Below are 23,195 nucleotides of genomic sequence, written 5' to 3' on the forward strand. Positions count from 1 at the left end.
TTAACCGCGGGATGAAAAAAAAAAAACAATGAGGTCTCAGGCCGCAGGTTATGTTCCTCTGCGCTTTCAGTACAGACTGAAAATGAAAATGTTGCTGCTTTGATCCTCATCTGTCAACGTCAGCCACACGCATCCATGCTGAACTCTGCCAACGATCATAACAGGAAGACCACAAACTGCGCATTACTAACCAAATTCACTGTTCTCCATAGCGCCCGAATCTCATTGTGTGCGTGCGTGACCGCGCACGTGTTTATACCAATAGGCCACGCTTCAGTGCGCTCCGTGAAGGGGATAAGTGGGAGTGGGCGAGCAGAGGGACGACAGTACGGAGGAAGCTTCAGTCGGATAAGTAACTCGTCACCAACAAACAGACAGAGAGGGAAACATCACCGCTGCACCTGCTGCAACTATCCTGCCAACGGCACAAACATCCTCCTCCATGTCCGCCGGGTGAGTCCACACTATTCACGCACCTCTCCTTTCTTTGCTCCACAAGGACACACGATGTTTTCTCTCAAACGTCCTAAATTTTAATATCAATAAAACTGACATTTTCAGATCAGTGGTGTCATGTATGAAAACGAGACGAAACCTCAAAGATCCGATAGTTATTAGTATCACAAAGGAAAAAAATCAATAGCTGCATCATCTCCGTGCGTTAATAGTCGTATTACATTGGGGGAAAACGCACCGAACTTCTCCTGCGTGCAGAGGAGGCAGTTGGGCACCACGGCAGATGGAGAGACAAAAGGAGAAACCGAGTGAAAAAACTGAGACAAAGGACGTTAGAAATCATTTTGCCTCGACACCGACTGCAGCTGCTTCACAGTCCTGACGCCTAATTTTAGCGAAAAACCCATTAAACACTGGTTTCAATTATCATTTTCCAGTAATATTACGTGCATGCCAATCCAGGCTGGGTTTAGGACTGAATCCAAATTGGCTATCGGTATGTCAGGCCACTACCACGTACATTTGATTTTATATATAGCCCAGTTGTTCACTACATTTATGTGTAACTTAAAACAAATCATTCAAAACCTGTTAGTACAGTTCTCGTGATTTCATTCGAGTTCTATTCAAAATTAAGACAGGCCTCTTTATCTTACCTTTACATTGGATTAAACCATTTGAAACACATGACAATATTTTAACCTTTAACTAATGATGACCTTTGTATTTTATTAGTTTGACGATGGACCATACCTTCTTGCCACGGTCCATCTGGACCGGTGACAGTAAATTCCTGCAGCATCCAGCGGATCTCTACTCCACCGTGATCGTTACGCGCAGCATCCCCGCAGGCACGTGCTTTGGTCCGTGTGTGCTCCAAAACACCTTTTATGACACCATCGCCTTCATAGCGCAGAAATCCTGCGAAAAAAGAGCCAAATCCTATGTGTTCAGGGTGAGTCACACAATTGTGCTGTCAGTTGTCATGTGTTAAACTTCACTGGCATCTCTAACCAGCTTTAGTTATTCGGTGTGGAGGATTTCATTACCCCTGTCTTCTGAACACTAGATGTCTTCTTCATTCTTACTAGTTTTACTAATTTGATTTAGTTTATTCTTTATATTATGGGACAATATTCTAAGTTGCATCATCAGCAATTTTTGTATCTCACGAAGATGCTGTTTTGGGACTAACATAAAACAGCGTGGGTTAAATCATTTAAACAATATAGATCATCATGTGACAAAACTTAGCCAGATTTATAATTTCACTTTTTGATATATTTTGTAATGAATTCCAAGTTGTGGGCAAGACCGAAACGAATTTTTTTTTTTCATTTTTTGACGATTCCTCTCAACAGGTGGACCCTGATGCCATGCGTAATTCTGCGCTGGTGCTCTCTTGGCTGCGGCTCGTGCAGGCTGCGCGCAACAGAGAGGAGCAGAACACAGAGGCCTTTCTGAAAGCGGGTCAACTGTATGTGCGAACCACCCGAGACATCCTACAGGACGAGGAGCTGCTGGTGTGGTACGACCAGGAGCTGTCTCACCTACTGGGATTCACAGACATGACCAGAGGGGCAAGTGAAGGTGAGGCGCAGCTCTGATGTGAGTGCAAGGTCAGGTTAGGCCTTGCTAAAGGGCACATGGTGTTCTAATTAAAGGGCACCGGTCTCACCATCATCTGTGTCATTCCAAAATGTTCTTTATAAAATGTATATATACACATAGTCACATCGTGTGTGTGTGTGTTTTTTTGTCTCTTGTAGAATTCCAGTGTGGCAGATGTAACCAGGTTTTCCAGAATGAGTATCCTTTCCTGGCTCACTGCCGATTTATGTGCACTCAAGTAAAGACTGACAACTGGAGCCGCGAGGTTTACAGGAACAAGCATATGGAAGTTAAGAGGCAACACCGAGTGACGGATTTCCACAACATCGCCAGAGATTTGGAACACAAGAAATCAGGTAGCAACGAGGACGTAGAGATTTCTCCCAAAAGAAGGAAATACGACGAAACTCTGTATCTCAAAGGGCGGAAAACAGTCCTGTTGGAAAAAACGAATATTTCAAATGATGACAATATTACACAGCTCATTAAGGGCTTCGACCAGACAGCAGGGGACTCAGCTTCCTCTGCGGGGAAACTGAAAGCTGATAAGATCAAATCGGATCATTTGGGATGTAAGAATGGTCCATTTTCAGAAGTAGGGGAAGCCAAAAGGACTTTTACGCACGAGAGAGAGGTGGATGCACGATTCGAAACAGGAGAGAGCTCTGGTGTGCACTCGAGCATCAGCAGCGCGTTTTCTCTGGTCCTTTCCAACAGTCAAGGAGAACAGAAAAGCGCTTTCTGTAAACCGAGCAAAAGAACGTCTCCACTTGAGCCCCAGGTGCATCTGAGCAGCGCTACAACAGCCCCCTCTAGCCGCCTAGAGGAGATGACTGATGCTTTTACCTCCAGGACTGTTATGGGATACAACAATCTAATGCCGTCCAACATCCTGAGCGGCGACCTACAAACTGTCCCCTCCCCGGTTGCATTAAACGGTGCCTACCATTACGCACCGGAACACTGGCCCAGGAGCATTGGCGCACATTTGCAGACCACATCTTCTCTCACGATCCTTCCGTCGACTTTCACCTCTTTCGGTGTCTCGGTGCAGAACTGGTGCGCCAAATGCAACCTGTCCTTCCGCATGACCTCTGACCTCGTTTTCCACATGCGCTCTCATCACAAGAAGGAGTTCACGGCGGAATCCCAGGTGAGGAGGAGGAGAGAAGAGAAACTCACCTGTCCGATCTGCCACGAATATTTCCGAGAGCGCCACCACCTGTCCAGACATATGACTTCTCATAACTGAGACAAGGGGTGACCAAAAAAAAAATCTATTTATCTCCTAAAGGATGCTCGTATGTAACTTGTTTATACTCCAGATCCCCGACAAGACTCTCTGTAACAGTGAATGTAGGTAAATGTAAAGAAAATAGAAACCGGACACACGTGGCCATCACGGCCTGTCCACTAGATGACGATAGAGGTACGTGTAAACTAATCTCACTGCAGTTTGTTGTCTGTTTAGCCCTGTATGTGAAGTTTGTGCCTTAAGGAGCTCCGGAGGGAAACAAATACAGAGATCTCGAGAACACATCATGATTGTCATAATGTTTTGACGCAGTGTATTTATTTAACAGCTTTTGTTTGCTCCCATGTGTACAGAAGATGTGCATCGAGTGCGTTTGCACAAATCGAAAATTATGAAAATCAAACAGATGTGTCTGGTACTTTATTCCACCATCATCATGTGGCTCCAAAGGGAATCAGTTTTGGTCTGACAACTACTGAGGCCACTTTTGTCTTTTTTACTTTGCAGAATTTCTGTGATCAGGCTTGTAATGAGGACAGGATTAGTCATTTATAGAACAGAAGAGAAGAGAGTGAACTAAAGGGGTAAATGAAAAACTTTATGTCCTCACTGACAATAACAAATAATGAATATCAGTGTGTCATTTGGGATGTTGCACCCAACGCTCCTGCTTGCTATTTGAAACAGAAGAACAATACAAGGCTGGCACTCAAAAATGCAACAGTTTTAGTTTAAAAAGTTTTATGGTTCTCATTCATCTTCAGACCTGGATTGAGTCCATACAAAGCCACTGCTTTGAACTTGTGATTTGATGTTTTTTTCCACCAATAGTGAGCAGCTTACGTCCCCATTCGGGGGTCAGGCTGCGGACAGATGGACATAAATAGCCGTCTCTGTTGCAGGTAAATGAGGCGGGAAGAAGGCATGAAGTTCATGGGAAAGTCAAGCCTCGACCTCGTTCAGTCAGTCTGTAACGTAAGCAGGGATGTAAACCCACCCACACTCTACTTTTATGTGAGAAAAAGAGTTTGTCCTCCCTGTCTCATGGTACCACACACTGGACTATCAGCAGGTGTGTTCAGAGAATTAGTTTTCTGAAAATATAGCAAATCTCTTTCAGTTATATCATTTAGCCTGTGATGCAGATAAGTTGGAGATCGTTACCTTTATGTCTTATTACTGACTGAAACTCACACAAAACCACACCTAAACATTTTGCTGTAATTACAAATATTCTGCAACATGTTCTTAAACTTTCATTAGGTTTTAAAACTTCTTCTTCTGTCTAATCAGTATTTATTTTTAGGCATTTTTCTTACTTTAGAAGCACTCTAAAAAATACAAATAAAAAATCCCCAATGATCCACATGATTAAATGGATGATTAAGAGGCACAGTGTCACTGTATTAAAGCTATGTCCTACTGTACAGAACTATTAGTTCTCTGAGCTCAGTACCTATGTGAGGAAAGAGCCAATTCAGCCTGGACACAGAACATCCTCTGTTGTCTAATAATGGTGGTACTGCTCTCCTTTAATTGAACAGTCATCATGTGGAAAAACAAATATTGTTCTTGGTTCTCCGCTTGCCTCGTTTCATTTGGGCTTTTTTGGTCTCTGAACGCGAGCCTAGACTACTGTGGTTTTCTCGGCTGGAATTGACCAGTAAGTACTCTCCTGTGACTGTGATTGCGGTTGACATGGGGTTCACTTTGTAAAAGCAGAGCATGGGTCCGGCCTGTAAAAAGGAGCAGTCAGCACATGAGGATTGGACCAGTGAAGCTGAAGCATCTATTAATGTAAACATGATTTATAATAACTTTAATCAAAGTTATCCTCATGAAGTAATGGGGTATGGTTTGGGGTGAGTAAAGCCTTCATTTGTACAAAAGCTTTGTCATTGTGAGCGATATATACACTTCCTTTTGCAGAACACTCATTCAGTTTTAGAGATTTCATTTTTTATCCATTCATCCATTATCTGTACCCACTCATTCCTGTTTAGGGTCATGGGGATCTGCTGGAGCATGATTTAATTTTTACTGTGTGTTTATTATAAAAAAGCATTCAGCATCCTTAGATGTTTCCGTGTTTTATGGTTTTGCAACTTCCGAAGGAGGGTTAACACTTCTTATAGTCTCTGTATATCAAATAAACAAAGCAATGCAGACAGGCGCGGTGGCACAATTTGTTTTTAGAGATGGTAACAGCTGACTGGCTGTTCCTTTTTTTAGCTCTCCATGCACAATTGCATGGATGTAGGCCAAAAGACTTGTAGCAATATTCTCAACAGAGGTAAACAGTGCAGGGGCTCATGCTTGTCTTCCTTTCTTCTGAATGGTTAGTACATGTCTCTGTCTTTGAGAGAAAAATACTGTCCAGTCTTGGCAAACTTCAAAGCATTGTGTCGTTGCAAACAGATGTGGTGCAGTGTGCCAACTTTCTCAGCCTCACTGTAGAACAACCACACAGTAATGGTTTAATAATCAAAAGGTTTCCGCTGTAATTTCACTTTGACACACTGCTTAGGCTCCACATTCTCTTCCTCCTGTGAATGGAGACAAGCGCTGGAGTTAAAGTGGTTGAGATCATCTGTCTGTAGCCATGTGTTTTAAAAAAGGAGAACCTTCTGCTTTTTAATGGGAGAGGGGGGCAGATAGGTTGAAAATGGGAAGTGCGCCATGTTTTGATTTTTCAAAGTGGCTGACGTTCAAATAGGTGCGTGCCTGTTTCCTTTATCCACCATTAATCCCCGACAGCCGCATCAGTCACATACTTTGCTGGACAACAGACATCTGAGCCTTTGGTGTGGGGTAATAAAGGATTCAAGGGGTTTTAGGAGAATGGTGGCTTTCTTTGAGTGGAACCTTCCTGCTTTTGTATGAAGTTATTTTGGAACAGTGGTGCCCTTTTAGGTTTGTTTTCACAAACCCCCATAGATTACACATAGTAATACCCAAGATTAACACAAACTGTATGAAACAATAATATTCCAGCAAGAGCATTGGATTAAATTACTTTTTATTCTAACTTATAGAAGGCTACTTTTTCATAATTTAAACAGTACACATGTACAAAACACAGTCTCATCTAAAATATAGCAATACATATCCTAGTAACCATGAGAAAATATTTTTTAACCAAGTTTCACATTCAAAATAGAAAAATATTTCTGGTTTCATTATAACATTCTTGAAATGTTATGAGTAGTGGGTGTAAATGAATTCCAGATGCTTTCTACAATTTATCGAGTACTTCCTTTTTTAAGATATACAGAGCAAAGGTGTACAGGAACCTTCCTGTATTGCAAACAAATGAATGATATATATATATATGTATGTACAGTGTGGCATATGATTAGCCTCAAAGTAAGAACAGCTGTACGTAAATGTAAAAAGTTTCATAATCTCTGTCATCTGTATGTTGCTGTAAAAGCTGCCCAATGACATGATGATAAAGTCTTTCATTTACAGCCTTTGTGTCCAAAGAAAAGCTGAACACAAAGTCGCTGTGGGCTGTTTGAAAAAAAAAAAAAGAAAAAGTACATTCTGAGATAAAAGGAAAACATCCCTTAAATGTTCCTGTCCATGAAATTCTCAATATTATCTCTACCACAGAATCAAATCACTTGGGCTTCTTAGACATGTAGAGCCCTGACTTTACATGTGTGACTCTGCGCCTCTTGCAAAGGCAGACGCCAGACAGTGTGTCTCTTCAAGTCTGCTGCAGCAGAACAGATAAGATGACAGTGATTTCTCTACAATCTGTGTTCCTCAAGGAATAACAACGGCCAAAGTGACTTTGTTTCCCAGTATCAAGAAACCACTTAACAAACAGAGGTATTAGTCCTTTCTCTCCATGTCCACCCTGTTTTGTCCTCTGTCCCCATTTGTCCTCCCTTTCCTATCCGCAGGAGCAGGACTGGACTGACATATTGGGGTAAACCTTGAGTACTGGGTTCCTGGATTCATCCCGGTAGAGCACAGCCAGAGGACTCATCTTTTCTGGGACACAGCAGGGCTCGGGAACCCCGGGAATGATCCCAACAGCTCGGACTATACTCTGGATGGTGGCGTGGTTAGACGGCCGTGCCACCTAAGAGAGTGTGAGTTGAGAAAAAAAGATAGGAGAAAATCAAACAACGGAGAACCACACACGTTTTTATTCAATATAACTTATTAGTGTCATTTTGTAACTAAATATAGAATGACATGAGGTTTGTGGTACTACCTTGGGCATGGGAAATCCACATGTGCCAGCGCAGTAGTAGGCATCAAATGCTTTGGGTGCTATAATCCACTCGCTCCAGCCAATGTCAGCAAAATCCACTCTGAGGTTCCTCCTGGAGCAGCCTCTGTGGTGGGTGTCGCTCCACTGCCTCCTCCTGGCCTTACGCATTGTTTGTTCATCAAAACTCAGAACAGGTGACTGAGTGTTTCCTTTGTGCTTATTTTCATCCTTACCCTCATTTCTCTGCTCGTGCTTTCGTCCATCACTGAAAGTCAGCGTGCGGCTGTCTTTGAGTTTTTCCACAACTGAGTCATCAGGTTTGAGCCCCTGTGATGTTCTTTGTCTGTGCTGGAGATCCTGAGGTTCTTCTCTAACATGTGCTTCTCTACTTTCCTCCACTCCGTCTTCCTCCTGGCTCTTTCTCTTCTTTTCCTTCCTTCCTTCTTTAGGTTTAGGTTTGAGTCCCAGGTACCATGTGCTCTCCCAAAGATCATCCTTCCAGTATCCATCTGGACTGTAGTCAACCTCAGGCAGCTCATTGTTCTGGATGGGGTCAGAGAGCAGATTTACTTCCCTTTTCCTCCGTCCTTTTGACTCTGGTGAGGTGTTAGGCCTGTGTAGGAGCCTAGTAGGCTGAGAGGAATGTGAGGGCCCTCCTTCCTCGTTGAAAGGGTCATATCTCTGAAGGCTTGCAGCCACACTATTGGGTTCTGCCAAAGCTTGGTCATCAGCATACAGTAACAGGTAGGGGAGGCTGCTGGCTGACAGCGCCCCCTCTGGTTTCCTTGGATACTGGTGTCCTAAGTCCAGCTCCACTGACACCAAAAGCTGACCCTTGTCCCGTGCCTCCTTTATGACCTGGGTCACATCTTTCATCTGCCACACCCCTCTCCTGTGAGGGTGGAAGGTCACATTGCCTAGCAATAACCCCGTTGACCCAGATCTGACCTCTGACCCAGGGGAGACAGAGCGAAGGAGTAGGCTGACGGATGGAGAAGGGCGGATGTTCGAGAACCGACAGGATGGGCTCTTGAAGCGTTTACAGAACCAGGGTTTTTGATGAGGGCTCTGATCGAGCAGAAAGTGGAATGTGGCAGACAGGATGACCTCCGAGTCCTGGAGGGTTGTAAGGTTTAGTCGGTACACCATCCTGTGACCAGAAGTGTCTGCAAAGACAATCAATCAGTGTCAGTCACTCAAGTGAACAACACTACACTGAAACCTGTTTTTCACATCCATGAAATAAAATAAAAAAAACAGTTTTAAAACCAAAACATCTTCTGAAAGATTTGCCAGAGTTCCTTTACACACAAGATGAATCCAAACAGAAACAAAGGGACAGTTTTCCAGCTTAGAGAAGTCAATGTTTTAGCTTTGTAACATAGTGCATGTAGTCCTGTTCTTTGGTTGGATCGGTATGTATACCGACGGGCTAAAATGTTTTGTGTTGTTAGTTGATGGAAACATTTCCAAATGTATGCACCAAAAACAAGGAAGTGAACCTTGTTTAAACACTTGTTTGAATGTCTGAAAAATATGCAAAACACATTGAAAATATAGCCATATATGACTAGGGAGGGAATATAGAAAGGAGCTATCATATTGCACCAAGAGCTGCTAAAAAAAACTGGGACCATTAAACGTCTTTTCTTGTTCTGTGTTACACGACAGGCTGTGTCGCTGGTACGAGCCAGCGTGCCTTGGTAGGATTTCAGAAGGTGCCCTTAAGAGGAACCAGACTCCTGGGATCTGGCTGGCAGGGGCTGGAAAGGGTGAGCAGAGAGCTACATATTCATGATGAACATTAACTTCAACAGCAGAGTTATTGTTCATTGTATAAGAGTTCAACGGAAGTATGGACTGACTCAAGAGATATACATTACCCAGGATTCAGACTGCATATGGAAATACTTACCTCTTAAAGCTTCTCTTTAAGTCTAATACAGGCGACACTGTCTGCCCAGACACCAAGACAAGATCAACTGTTTTAACAGATCTTACACTGTAGTGAAAACTCTCTTACATCTCTCCTTGGATTACATTCAGCCTGTGCAGTAAAAATACACACATGTTATGATATGCCATCTGAGAACTATGTGGGTTTATAGATGCCTATGTGTTGTGTTTATAAAAACAGCATCAGACAGGGAGGAACTATGCTTTAAGCCCCTAGACTCCAGGACGTGGAGTCACACACGTTCTGTAGCCACAACAACGACACAGAAGCCACGACAATGACCCTTTGCAGCCTGTAACTGACGCTGAGTATGTTACTGTATTTAAGCTCGTCGTTACTCGCAAGGGATCGCATGCATTCCTGCGCAAATTGCGCATCTGCCTGCGGTAATTGATCAGACTACGCACAGAATGGGCACAGCTGCTGCCACAAACACAGTGTGCCCACGGCGTCCCAGAATCAGTTAAAGGCATTCTCAGACTGTTCCAAAAACAATCCCACCTATTTGGAGCATCTGGCCGAGTCATGCAGCCCCACTGAGCGCATGCACATTTAATATCCATCCGTGGAAAGGATCAGGGAGCTTTCTGTCTACTCCTGACATTTATTTTGTCCCATTTGCGTCGGATTACTGCTTCACTAATGGCACCGCATGCAATTTTAGCACTCTTGTAGAAGACAATACCCATTGACTGCTGTACAGTGTGCAGGTTGATTAATGTGGTCACACACCTTGACTGGCTCTGAAACTCCTGATAGTGTTTCCCTCTCTGAGGCGATTTCCCCTGTTGTATTTCTCGTACAGTTTTGACATGTGTTTGGAGACCAGGTCATCAGAGAGCGGACCCGACGAGATGGCACCGTCCCGTGCGCTCAAAGAGCGCCAATTTATGTTCCTGACCGATTCCGCACTCAGGAAACAGTTTAACATAAGCAAGAGCAGGCACGAAGAAATCATACTTTGAGCTGCCATTTAAGTGCTGAGATGAAACTGAAATCAATATCCAAAAGGCAAACAGTGTAGAAAAATCCAGTCCAAAACCATCCAAGGTGGACTTTGAAGACTCTCCAAAACAATCCAGACTAAAAATGCTGTGCGTAAATTTTCCACTTCTCCTCTCACTTTCTGCTTCGTCCTCGGTGAGCCGTTTCACTCATCTGCGTCAGACTGTGTGGGATGTGGATGCTGAATGTTCGGGGCAACAGTTGCTGCTACTTACACTTGCGTCCTTATGACCGTCAGAGGCTGGAGGGGGTTATACTGGAGCCGTTAGAGGTGCTGACGTATACTCCTGTCAGCCAACGAGGTCTCTGCAGAGCGCACAGCCAAAAGTGGAAGTCAAGATGCTGACCCCCCTCCAGGCCCCCTCTATCGCTTTCTAATGGTGAGGATGATGATAATGTCTTCCTCATGTTTTTTTTTTACATCAGTGCAGTAATAACACTGGTCCAGTTGGCACAGTGTTTCAGGACCTAATTTGCAGTAACTTGTTCAGCACTGGTCACACAAAGCCTCTGCAGAAACTCAACAAATGCTGTTTTTTTTCTAACAGACAAAGTAATTCCACCTCACAATTTCCAGCTCACCACATTATTTCCAGTAACTGCTTTTGACATGCTATCAGTCACACATAATTAACAGAGAAACACCTTCAATAATAGTCTGACAAACCACCCAAGGGCTATTGTTAGTAACAGTTGTCCACTTTTTATACAGGGTGCCCTGTGTGTGATTCTGTGTGTGAGAGAGTTTTCTAGTGAAAGGCTGTGTGGTGTGAGATGAGACTGTTTTGAGGGACTTACTGGGATTTTGTTCATGGCAAACAAAACATGAACAGTTTTTTTTGATATTTTTGTGTGTGTGTGTGTGTGTGTGTGTGTACGTGAGTTGTTTCAGTGTGTGTCTCTGGTGTCTGGAGCTCTGTACCAACAATGCTTGTTTTGTGGAGGTGGTGGTCTCCAGCAGAGAGGTTGTAACTAGCTGGGCCTCTCAGGTCACTCTCTGCCACTACACGTACACTAACTCTGGAGATGTGTTGGAAAGTATGCATGTGTGTGTGTGTGTGTGTGTGTGTGTGTTTAGGAACATTACAAATGAGATTTGGCTGAAGTGACATACTTTGTGGTTTTGTTATAGCCCACAAACACATTGGGCTTTTCCCATACCATGTTGAGTTACACTCTGTTGCAAAACAAAATATTATTAATTGTTGTGGTGGTTTATTTGAGTGCATGCAATACTATTTTCTGTTTAATTATGTCTCTTTGAAAAAATACTGTGAGAAATCAGAGTGGCATTTGAGAATGACCACTCTGTAAATCAAAATCCCTGACTACAGAGATTGAAGGATTTACAGTTGTCTCTACGGAGAAACATTGAAAAGCAAACAATAATTGCCCAACAGTCATATGCCATTTTATTTTCTTAAACCATTTAAAAGACCTTGTCATTTTGACAGCAGGGCAGTGAATCATTGCTGCGTGCTCTGAAGTAACACATGGAAATATGCAAGGAGACATCTGCATTTTATACAGACCAAGTAGTTTGGATCATTATAACCATTATCTGCTCAACATAATGTAGGAGCTTACACTAAAATACTTAAAAAACTGTTTAGCCATAGCCAGACCCAACATATGTGTGGGCAGGGAGAGTGGGAGGGATCGTTTCAGTGATATCTGAAACCAGGGTATTAGGGTCAAAGTCACTAGTCCTCCGGAGGAGACAGCCTGATACAAGTTCAAGCGTGAGGACAACAACCTGAAATGGCTTTGACCTCTAACCCTGAATATTTAGGGCAGTGTGAGATTAATGTTTGGTATTATCCACCATGATACTACTCTGTCCATCATGAATGTGAAGCCAGCAGCATTCACTGACTAGATGTAACAAGATTAAAAAAGGAAATGAATGGTAAAGGTTTCTCAAGAGATCTCAACAAGGTGCTACTCTCAGGCTGAGAGTCAACACCAGACATGTGACGTTTAGAATCAGAAATCAGCCACCGTGATACAAAGCTTGCATCTGAAAGGGACATGAAAACAAAAACTACTAGATGTAAACAATCTGGGCTGCTGTTGATATATCAGGGCTTGTATTATATGAGTTGTCATTGCAGTGTTTGAATGATGATTTTTATAATCCAGGTCTTCCCAGTGATCTTTGCAGCAGCACTGAGCTGTGAAGTCTGTTTTATCTGACTACTTGGGCTGTGTTTCAGGGCCATGGCATTTTAAGGTTTGTTCAACCTGGAGGTCCCTTCACAGGGACGTCCAATCCAAACAGGAGTTGTGTTCTGCTCTCTGTGGGGTATGGACTAGCGTGAGGAGTTAACATGCCCGTGTGTGTGTGTGTGTGTGTGTGTGTGTGTGTGTGGTACAAAGACTCTTGGTTGGTTCTGGAAATGCGCCTAGTTTAACACCTTTGCATATATTGGGTAAGACCTTCGGGTTCCAGTGCACAGCAGTGGGGGTCTGATAGATACTTGTGTGTGGGCACACTGGATATGGATTACTCTGAATGACCACGGCACAGTTTGTGGAAAGTAATTTATGATTTAAATGTAATGTGTGTGGAAGCAAAAATCTCATTGGCATCAAATAAAACCAAACAATTTGTGTGGCTAAATACCAATGGTGGAAACTGACAAAATATGTTTTTTGTGGTTTGGGTGAACTAATCCTTTAATGCTTATTTGTGGCAAGCAATACCCCGCTTCAGCAGTAAGACTGGGACCAGGATGTGGGACACAAGTGTCCAGAAAAACAGAGACTGCCTACAACTGAGGAGTCATGGTTTCTGACCAGTTTCAGACATCTACCCTGACAAGGAAACAGAGGTTGGAGGGTACTGAAAGACCAGGAGTCCCACCCTGTGAATGTTATCCACTTCACCCGGTAGGTGTGCGGGTGTGTGAGAAAGAGCAGGAGCATGTTTTTGTGTGTGTGACTATGGAGACTATAGTTATGCTAGGGGGTGTAACTCTGTGACCCATTCACATGGTTAATAAAACATTCAGAAGCAGAGGAATGTTATGGTTTTTGCGTGCGTGTGCATCCATGTACAGGCAAATGTGTGTGTGTGTGTATGTATGTGTGCACATGCTTGTGTGTCTGACAGAGGGAGAATGTGTGTCTGTGTCCTTGTGTCTGTGATGTTGGGCCTCCTGCAGTGACCCCACGGAGCTCACCATTCTGTCCTCAAACAAAGGGCCGGCTGTTTCCCCCCACTTCAACCATGGACTGCTCCAACACCGCCGACCGTTTGCCGCCAAGCTAACCAAATATTTCCCTTTCTGCTCTGAATTTGTATCAATACGTAGTTTTGTGTTTTGGGGTTTTCTTTCTCCTCTGACTCTTTGGTTTTGATAGTGAGCTCCTGAACACACAGGTGGCTTGTTCTAGCCGCAGTTTTAAAAAAAGTGTGAGGACCAGACTTCTCACAATTTCACCTCGTGACATCTTTTTTTTTTTTTTGTATGGAAAAAACATCCCACACTGGGAGTACTGTTTTATGTTTAATCATCTGACTGATTCAGATGAATTTGGGTTCACCTCTGGCTTCACATCCCATATGGTGCTTAAAAGTTCACTCACCAAAACACAGGGGCCCCAGATGTTCAAACTTCAACTGGCACAGTATGTTTCCTTTATTTCATTCACCCCAGTTATATCCATGAGACTAGGCTAAATAACATAAACACCTTTCTATTCAGCTTCCAAAAAGATCGTACAGCACCGCGCTAAAACAGTTTCAACAAAAACTGAACATGATCACCTTCTTGAATCGAGGATTTATTGCAGGACCTGCGTTAGTTTCAGCTTGGTGTACCTAACAGACTGCCTCTTTCTCTCAATGTTTTGTTTGACAGCACGTGCAACGAACTGATGGCGTAAGCCCTTACTGCTACTATGGATTACGCCACCATGCAGGCAAGATGGTCTTTTGAATATCTGTATAGGATATATTCTGTATAGCATATATTATATAGGATATAAATTGTCAAAAGGATTCGAAGAAAGAAAAACAGACTGGCTCTTGCAAGTTGAGACAGACCAGCTCCCCAGGAAACTTCAGACGGCCAGTCCACGCCTGCCCCGACTGTCATATTTGTACACACCGTCACTAACTGGCCGAGTATTTTCTCTGAGCGCAGCTTAAACCACTTGACAGGAGAGCTGACCGGTGATTAGGGAAAATAAATGGACTACGTGTGTGTGTTTAAAACACTTTCAGGATTTATGTCTTTGCCCACTCCTGACATTCGCCCTTTGTTCTGTGTCTTTCCATCCATCAATAGCCACATTATCCCCTGACAGGAGTCGCTATCAAGGTTGTAGTATATACCTCCGCTAAGAGCTAATCGCTTATTATTTTGTGGTTCACATTCATGTTGTTTATGTGTGTTTCTAGGCAAACACCAAATGACCTGCCAACTATAAATACCTGCATTAGTGCTTTTTGCTAATACCATAAAAATGTTTGTCAGTTATTGCTTATCCATTCATACAATACAGCCTCCAGTGAGACTTACTTCACAGACTGTGCTAAGTGAGCAGCTCTGTACTCAGACACTGGAGTAACTGAAGGCGCAGTGTGTTCTGGGAATGCAGCAAAAGTCTAGAGAAAGTGTGATTTGAGCTGAGACCGGTGGTGTTGTGTTTATTCTGACACCCATGATATTCATTACAGGCCATGCTGTGTGCTGTTACTTCCTGAGCACGTCCCATAGGCCTGTGACCTTCACCTCTTCAGGCTGCTCTTAAACCCCATTGGGTTGGAGCCAGGATGGAGGAAATTGCACCAGGAGATTGATTGGCTAAATCCTTTAATTACTTGGTTTTCACAATGGGGCCCGATTGACTTTGCCTTTGGTAGCTGACTGTGTCAAACAAAGATAGGAATGTTTGGCCTTCGTGAGACACCACACTAAGTTTTTTTTTTCATATTCTAAATTTCAAGTGAAATTTGAGGATTTATTTGAGCACTGGGATTTGTGGCAGGTTTCATAATATTTACAGAAAACCGAGACAAAACACTTGGGAATGATCATGAGTGTTTTAACTGTAAAACAAATCAAAGGGCACTTATTTGTCACTTCCTTCTCACTTTACATTAGTTGTGTTTTTAACTTGAGGTCTGAGATGGGAAGAATGGACAAGGTGTATTTCTTAAGTGAGATGTGATAATTTTGTGCGTGCATGCATGTGTGTTTTACCAGAAAGTGATATGCCCACACACATTTAGCACAACATCCTGCTGAGATTTACATGGGGTTTGTTTCTGTTGGGCCGAGTTCACCCGATGGCCTGAAGGTTTTTTTAAAAAAAGCCTTCCCCCTTATCCCAGAGCTCTGGCTCTCTAAAGAAAGTAGATATGCAATACTGTATGTGTTGGGAATATGATGGCAGAGGCTTTTCATAGCTTGATGGATCTGTCAGATTGACCCTTGTTCTAATTTACTTCTGTCTCCATCATTTAGCAAAGCAGTGTGTGATAAATAATAAATCCACCTTGCTTGGAGAATAACTGCGATATCTATTTTCTGTCAGTCGGGGTTCAGGCCTCCTGTCACTCTTCGGGCTCTAATTGGATTTGACCACTGTTTGGTGATGTCATATTAGCAGTTTTCTTAAAGTTGTAAGTGTACTGAAGAGCACTGAGAGTCAGGAAAGTAGAGATCGGAAAGAAGTGTGTTATATTTTCCAGTCATGTTGAATCAGTTTGATATTTCATGATTCTGGCAATCGTTGACAGGAGAACAAACATTTCATCCACTGGGGTCCATTGTCTCTGGTGGTGTTACAGGCGGGTCAGCCTACAGAATAAACAGTATGAGAGCGCGAGACCCGTGTACATTGTCAGCCCCAGATAGCCCGCTGTAAGGTCAAGGTCAGAGCAGCGGTAGCCAATCTCACAGGAACGCAGATTCAATTAAAATCAGTGAAGGCTCTTTGTTGATAACTTCTTGGTTTTAAACAAAGTGGACCTTCAGCTTTCTCTGTTATTGCTTTCATTTTGGCATCAGCCTGGAAGACATAGGGGAGTTTTTTTTAATTAACACATGGAGCGAGAGCCACAGCAATACAAAATAAGAGATTTTTTAAAAAAGCACTCAAGGAGAGTTGTGGTGCTGTATTGGTTGTGTTAAATAGATTGAATCATAATGAAAAATATTTATATGGGAATTAGAAATCTGGGGATTTCAGTTTGATCAGGCAGTTAATTAAATCAAACTGGTGAAACCTGAAGTAACATCCACAGTTTGTGAGTTTAACCCCATAAATATCTGTATTTTTTATTTTAAATCCTATTTGTATCTTCACTTTGCAATGTGCAATAAGACTTCTTGTATTTAAAAATGCATTCTGAAATCCTGTGCAATTGTTCAGTGTTGCTAGAAGTTATTTAAATGAGCTTTACGTAACTTGACCATAAAATAGATGCTGTATTAGTAGTCCCGAGTCCAGAGTAAACAGAAAATGTTTTGTTGTGCTGCTACTAGCAACTTACCCATCAATGTGCCAACACTGTCCCATCTCACTCTTTTCTTCAGTTCTTTTCCCACACACCTTATGTTTCATTCTCCTTTTTTAGATTATTAGCTTTTTATTTTGCTTTTATTTCCTCTTTGTTTGTACAGTGGCTCATATGCATTTTTTTTTACTTCTTTAATAATAGTTTACTTCTGAATGAAGCTGAAGTGGTTTGTCAACAGGAAATGCTAAAAGGGTTGTGGAAGAGAAGCACAAGGTAGAATACAGTGGACTGCATGCAGTAAGACACATGCTTAGTGAAAACGAACAATGTTGAATTTCATGTTACCTTTTATGCTTCAGTGCAGCAGTGCGGGCTACATAGCTCCATGATTGATGGGCCTGGTCCACCTTATCATAGCCTTTGTGTATAAAATATAAATATTATTTACGAATGGTTTTGGATTTGGCAGACACAAGCTGTTAATGTTCAGTCTCCATGTAAACTGAAACCTCAGTTCTGGTTCAGAATCTTTCTGATTCACAAGGCATTTTTCTGAAATGAGCGGACTTCCCCTCTTGACATGGCGGGAGCAGCAGGGAAGTGGTGTCAGGTGTTACACCTCGTGCATATACTGGGATTGTGTATAATGACTGTATCATGTATAATGATGATGAAATGGGAAATGATCTAATTGTCAGAAGCAAAACATTATGAATCTGTTTGCTTTGCCTTCTGTATTTTTAGGATTTTTGCCCTGGAAAACAAATTAAATATCAATTAAGTGAGAATGTTTAAGTGAGCAGTAGCTATGGTCTCAGCAGCACTTCCTTTTTAATGTTATTATGTGGCCATTTTGGGGAGATAAAGCTGTAAGGGGAGTGCAGATTGGGTCATGACAGTGTCAGGGGTGAGGCATGCGGCACACACCAGAGCGTGCCTGCTAACACCCAGACATCTGCTGTCCCACCCAGAGCTGTTTGTTCCACAGCCATTGGCCCTTTCATTCAGGATTCAGCCCTTCTCTGGTCCATCCTTGGTCCAGAGAGGATCCACCTCTCCTTGGGTGACTAATGCTGAATGACAGGCAGACACTGATCAAAGCTGCTCCTGGAAACCCTCCTGTCACAGTTTCAGAGGGGGCAGAGAAGAGGTGATAAGTGGTGAGACAGGAGCAGCATGCCTGGTCTGGACCCAGGCCAAGGATCAAGGATCAGACAGCATGACAGGACTTTATTAGCTTTATCAGAGACAATACATTCTCCACAGTGGACCTACATCATTGCCAGATTATCTCATCTCTTTTCATAGCCTGGTGGCTCAGAACGAGCCACACCAGAGTTTTGGAGCCATGAGGTGCAGAGGTGCCGAGTTAATAAATGGAATGCGCACTTTGTCCGCAATCATCTTCTTGCTTTTTGCTAATCCAGTATATATAGAATGACCCATACTTATCCAAAGTATTTGTCATAGTTCTGAGGCCAAAAAATATAATTCAACCCAAGATTTTAGTTTTACGCTTTTTAAAATATCCACTTTATAGAGCATAAAACCACAGGATTCAACTTGAAATGCAGTTCTCACATTCCCACAGAGGTGGTTATGCTGGTTTGATGAGCCCTGAAAGCATCAGGCATAAAAAGTTTTCACGAAATGTACCACAAACAGAACGAAGGTCTTTGGCTGTTGTAGAGAAAATATGCGTGTTCATGCATGCATGATTTTGAATGTGTGTCTGTGTGCATGCATACATATGTTTAGTCCACTAAACATTCCTTCCTGTATGCCTTTCAAGCCAATACTAACCACTGAGCAACAACTAAATTGAACTCTGTCTCCCATTTGATTTTCCCTTTAAAACATGTTTATAGTTGTAATATAAAGTTAAACATAACATGTCACGGTATATTCTGGGAGCATATTTTTCTCCCATGTTACCGATTCTGAGCAGAGCCAAGGAAAACAGTTTGCTTGGCTCTGCTCCTCTGAGCTCTCCACTACGTTTCCCTATCAGTGCACTTGAAAAGTGGAACTTTACAGCAAAAAAATGTGTAACCTCCTGTTTTCCAGAAAAATCATGGCAGCCCTTCGTAATCTGCTGGGCAACTTGCGTCTCATCAAACACCTTTGCAAAATATCTGTTTAATGAGACAAAATGGGATTTGTCAAAAATTCTGAAACTATTTGAAGATACAAAAAAATGTTGCATTTGTGTGAAGGGAGAGGCATTTGTATAATCAGTGGCTGAACGAGACACACTATGAGGAGAAAGTTGCTCCGGGGGGTTTATAAGCTTAATAAGGATGTTTTATCTTGCGCTGACACTGCTTTCCTCCGTCTGTTGTTTCAGCTAAGGTTGAAGTTAACGTATAGGAAGTGCTTTGTGACCTCTATGGTCTGTGCCTCGAGGCAGCTGTTACACTGAGCAGCAACCAGCGCCGCAGATCAGTGGCACTGATTGCTCCTAGCAGCATTGCGTTCTGCTTGATGTGATGGATGAATGGAGGGCACAGAGCAGCACTCTGGACCTGATTGTGTTTCCGTTCGGTCACCACATTGCCAATACAAACCTGGCCAGGCAAAGACAAACAGGAGAAAAGCCAAAGCAGTTACATGTAGCTTGTTAGGCTGTTGAGGGACACTAACTAATATTTTTTCTTTATGGGCCAAGCACATCAATATTGTTAATGTACTACTCAGTGACTAACACCATTAGTAATTGTCTGTAGCATTTGTAAATGTGGCCATTTAGCAATTATCCATCCTTCATGTACTTGCATGTGTGAAGCTGTGGCTGAAAATGCCCTTGACCTTCTGCTCCTCCTCCAGTCCAAATGATCTGCTTTGCATCTCTCATCGTATCTCAATATATCATTAAAACTGTTTGTGTAATTATTTCCTTTTGTTATGGAGACAAAGGAATAATTCAGTGTTCTAATATTGCATTTGATCTGGAGATCTTCAAACATGTTTCCATAAATCCTGATGCAAATCAAAGACCCTGAGGATTGCTGTGGTGCCTTAAGGTCTGAGTGCAGTTATGGTGGGGTAAAATTCAAAAGAATAATCACGGTTTTGCGGAATGAAAACTGAAACCGTAGCCAAGTAGGATCCTCTCTGAAGTGCTTCCGTATGCCTCCTGAGTCCAAAGGCCTATGATTTCACTGTTCATCCACTACAGTATGTGTTCTGAATTCATATCATTCCTGTTATTATCCACCCAGATCCATCTCATTATGTCAGCCTCTCCTTGTTCTATTGAAATTGTTTCAGTGAAGCTTAAAAGTGGCTTGTTTAATTTCAGGCTCCATCCACAAGTATAAAACACTGTTATTGTGGCCCCCGGGCCTGCTCCTGAAATAGCACTTTAAGTGTCTGCTTTAATAGCAGAGATCATCATGAACGTCTTTGAAACTAGCTCTACTCTGTCGCTCTGCAGTTTGGCCAACCACAACAATCAGCTTAAACAGAATGTGGGTCTGATCCATATGGAACCAAAACCCCAGTAACAGAAAGGAAAGAAGTGTTCATTCTTACTTATTCTTATTGGGATTTATAACCATGTCAATACTTTTGATTTTATTTGCTAAAGTTTTTCAACTCTGTTTTTACAAAACATTACAAAACGCCAACACACTGACAGTGAGTAGAAATGTGTTTGCCGTGCCCATACATTTCCAGAGCAAGAGAGAAGTTTAAGGTCGATTTAAAAAGTGATGACGCATTAGCAGGTAACAAAAACTGACAACATTGCACGCATACTGTGCATGAAAATGTACAACTTGTTCTTGGCTCTGTTACAAGACATGGCCCTGGATGCTATGATTAATATGGAAAGACTCACGGACATTGAAGGATTCATCAGAGTTTGATTAAACAAAAACAAAAGCAAGGACACAATTCACACAAGTTTATAACAAATGAGAAGACTCAGAGATTTTCAGTTGTATCGGACTAATGTTTACTATACTATGAAAAGCAATACAAATTTAGTTTAAAAAACTAAACTAATATTTAAGAGAGCATTAATCACTTCGGGAATGTGTGCACTGTGTAGCAGCAGAGTTTGGTGAATGGCCAGAGCAATAGGAAGACTGGGCTCCACTTTATAAACCCGCATGTCACATGGGCAGCTGTTTTGACAGCCCTGAAAGAAGTCGTCCGATTGTTTTTGGACACTGTAGCATCAGAAAATGTGTCTGGCCACAGCCACATCTCAAGCAGCTCTCAGTCTCTGCAGCATACCAGTACTATTGTAAATAATCATACGAGTGTGTGATGAGCACCAGAATGTCTTTCTTCTGAAACCTGACTGCTGCACGATGCCTGGGAGGAAGGAAGTGGACTGTTTTTTTCCAACCGCGAGACTTTAAAGAAGATGACAGCTGACAGATGCATCGCTCTTGGTGGCCGCTGGTGCTGTTTGAGGACTTGGATTCGATCGGAGGGTGATGCTCATCAACCACTTGTCACTGTCTCCTTCACAGAATACAGCTGAGCCAGGTCTGGAGGGTGTGCAGCATGTCATTTGGACTCAAGAAAATGAGATACTGTGTCCTTCATTTTCACACTGCCCCATGTTTTATCCTATTTCTGCTCTTTTGCTTGAGAACTTGCAGTTTTTCTTGGTGGGTGGATCATTGGGACCGTGTGAGTTCCCATGGGAATGGTTGATCTGCCGCTCAAAAAGGTGATGCAGTTCAACCATTTGCTTTTCTTGCTTTGCTGCAGCAAGGCACTCACATGACATGACCCATAGTAAATTTGGATTCCTGAAACCCCAAAGGCAACACTTTATTCTTTCTTTGTGCTTTATGTTCTTTTTACGTCTGTGGAGCTGCTACTGAGTGGAATAGCTTTATCAGCCTTGCCTGCCTGCTGGGAAAATAAAAAACCTGCACTGCCAGGTCTAATGAGTCAGGCTTGTTGATTTATTCCACCATGACATCCAAGCTTTGCATCTGCAAATCTGTTCCATTCATTCTCTTCCATCAGTGATGTAGTGAGGAATAGATAAAATCATCATTATTATTATTTTTTTGCCGCACAGACTGTTTCTCTCAAACACATATACACACTTACTTTGGCCACTCTCACCAGCTGGCAGCCTTGGACTATGGAAGAAGAGGGCTTTGTGATTGAGGGGGCCTGCTGAGTATGCTCTAAACACACCCACAGTGCTTCAGGGGAGAGGAGCTGGGAAACGAGAGGCCTGAGAGAACACAGAGGCCTCAAAACAGCAGCCAGTGACCCGGCCCGCTGCTTACACTTTACATTATCTGTCCGACACCATTACAATACACAAGGGAGGGAAAGATTCCAGTCACAGGCTTGGGCATTGGATCCTACTGTAAGAAATTATAGAAGTTATAAATGCTGAAAGAGCAGCTGCTGAAACAGGGCCTACTGGCTGCTGAAACAGGGCCTGCTGCACGAAGTCAACTTAGAAAGTTCTGTAAATTGTGTGTGTCATTACTGAGCAGGGAGGGAGAAAAAGAAAAGGAGCCAGGGTGTGGGGTTTGACAGACTTCTATAATGTTCTGGGGCACCTCGACATCTAAAAGCTAAGCCAAATAAGCTGTGTGTTGGTGCCAAATGTAGAACTGGATTTCCAAGAGGCTTCATACATTATACAAAGATAAAAGAGCACGTTACATGTCAAAGGAGAAAGAATAATAAACTCGCTGCAGGAGGAGACCTGAGAGCAGTGGAGAAAAGCCTGTCACTTTCTTTCAGTGTGTGTGTGTGTATGTGTGTGTATGTGCTTGTGCAAAGATTGATGAGGCTGTCATCTTTGGTGGTATCGTGGTATCATGCTAACAGTGCAATAGTGTAATGGAGTGGAGATTTGAACTGGGATCTAATGGCTGTCAGATGTGACTGTAGCAACATCCAACAGGTGTGTGTGTGTGCCATTTTCAAATTCATCACTACAAAGTATAGACCTACTGCAAGTACCGAGCCAATACTGACCATTTAATAAAAAAAAAAATAAAAAAAAAACTGCACATTAAAACTCACACACCTGCTTCTGACAGACATCGTGGAACCTTAGCAGAACCTTGTGTTGTGTAATGTCTTGGGCATATTAGTTCAATCTGTCATAAGTATGACAGCAAAAATGTAAATAGAGTTAATCACTCTCACTTTGAGGTTAAACAGGCTATTAGTTAAACAGGCAATTAGAACAAAAATTAACCAATCAGAAACT

The 23,195-nt window shown here is 42.6% G+C and overlaps 2 protein-coding genes across 2 annotated transcripts; one reads left to right on the forward strand and one right to left on the reverse strand.

The window, feature by feature from the left end:
• Positions 1–333: 333 nt before the first annotated feature.
• On the forward strand, positions 334–3,409 carry znf488 (zinc finger protein 488). The gene is made up of 4 exons (XM_026308682.1): positions 334–453; positions 1,192–1,411; positions 1,818–2,046; positions 2,226–3,409. Exons 1-4 carry the CDS (start codon positions 443–445, stop codon positions 3,317–3,319), a joined length of 1,554 nt encoding a protein of 517 aa, XP_026164467.1. The 5' UTR covers positions 334–442; the 3' UTR covers positions 3,320–3,409.
• A 3,093-nt stretch (positions 3,410–6,502) lies between these two features.
• On the reverse strand, positions 6,503–10,724 carry gdf10a (growth differentiation factor 10a). Its single transcript, XM_026309521.1, has 3 exons — positions 10,240–10,724; positions 7,551–8,716; positions 6,503–7,415 (listed from the first exon to the last, which is right to left on the reverse strand). The coding sequence occupies exons 1-3, from the start codon at positions 10,478–10,480 to the stop codon at positions 7,224–7,226; spliced, it is 1,599 nt and encodes a 532-aa protein (XP_026165306.1). The 5' UTR covers positions 10,481–10,724; the 3' UTR covers positions 6,503–7,223.
• Between the last annotated feature and the right edge of the window lie 12,471 nt (positions 10,725–23,195).

The sequence above is a fragment of the Mastacembelus armatus genome, chromosome 15 (assembly GCF_900324485.2).
Source record: "Mastacembelus armatus chromosome 15, fMasArm1.2, whole genome shotgun sequence".
NCBI lineage: Eukaryota > Metazoa > Chordata > Actinopteri > Synbranchiformes > Mastacembelidae > Mastacembelus > Mastacembelus armatus.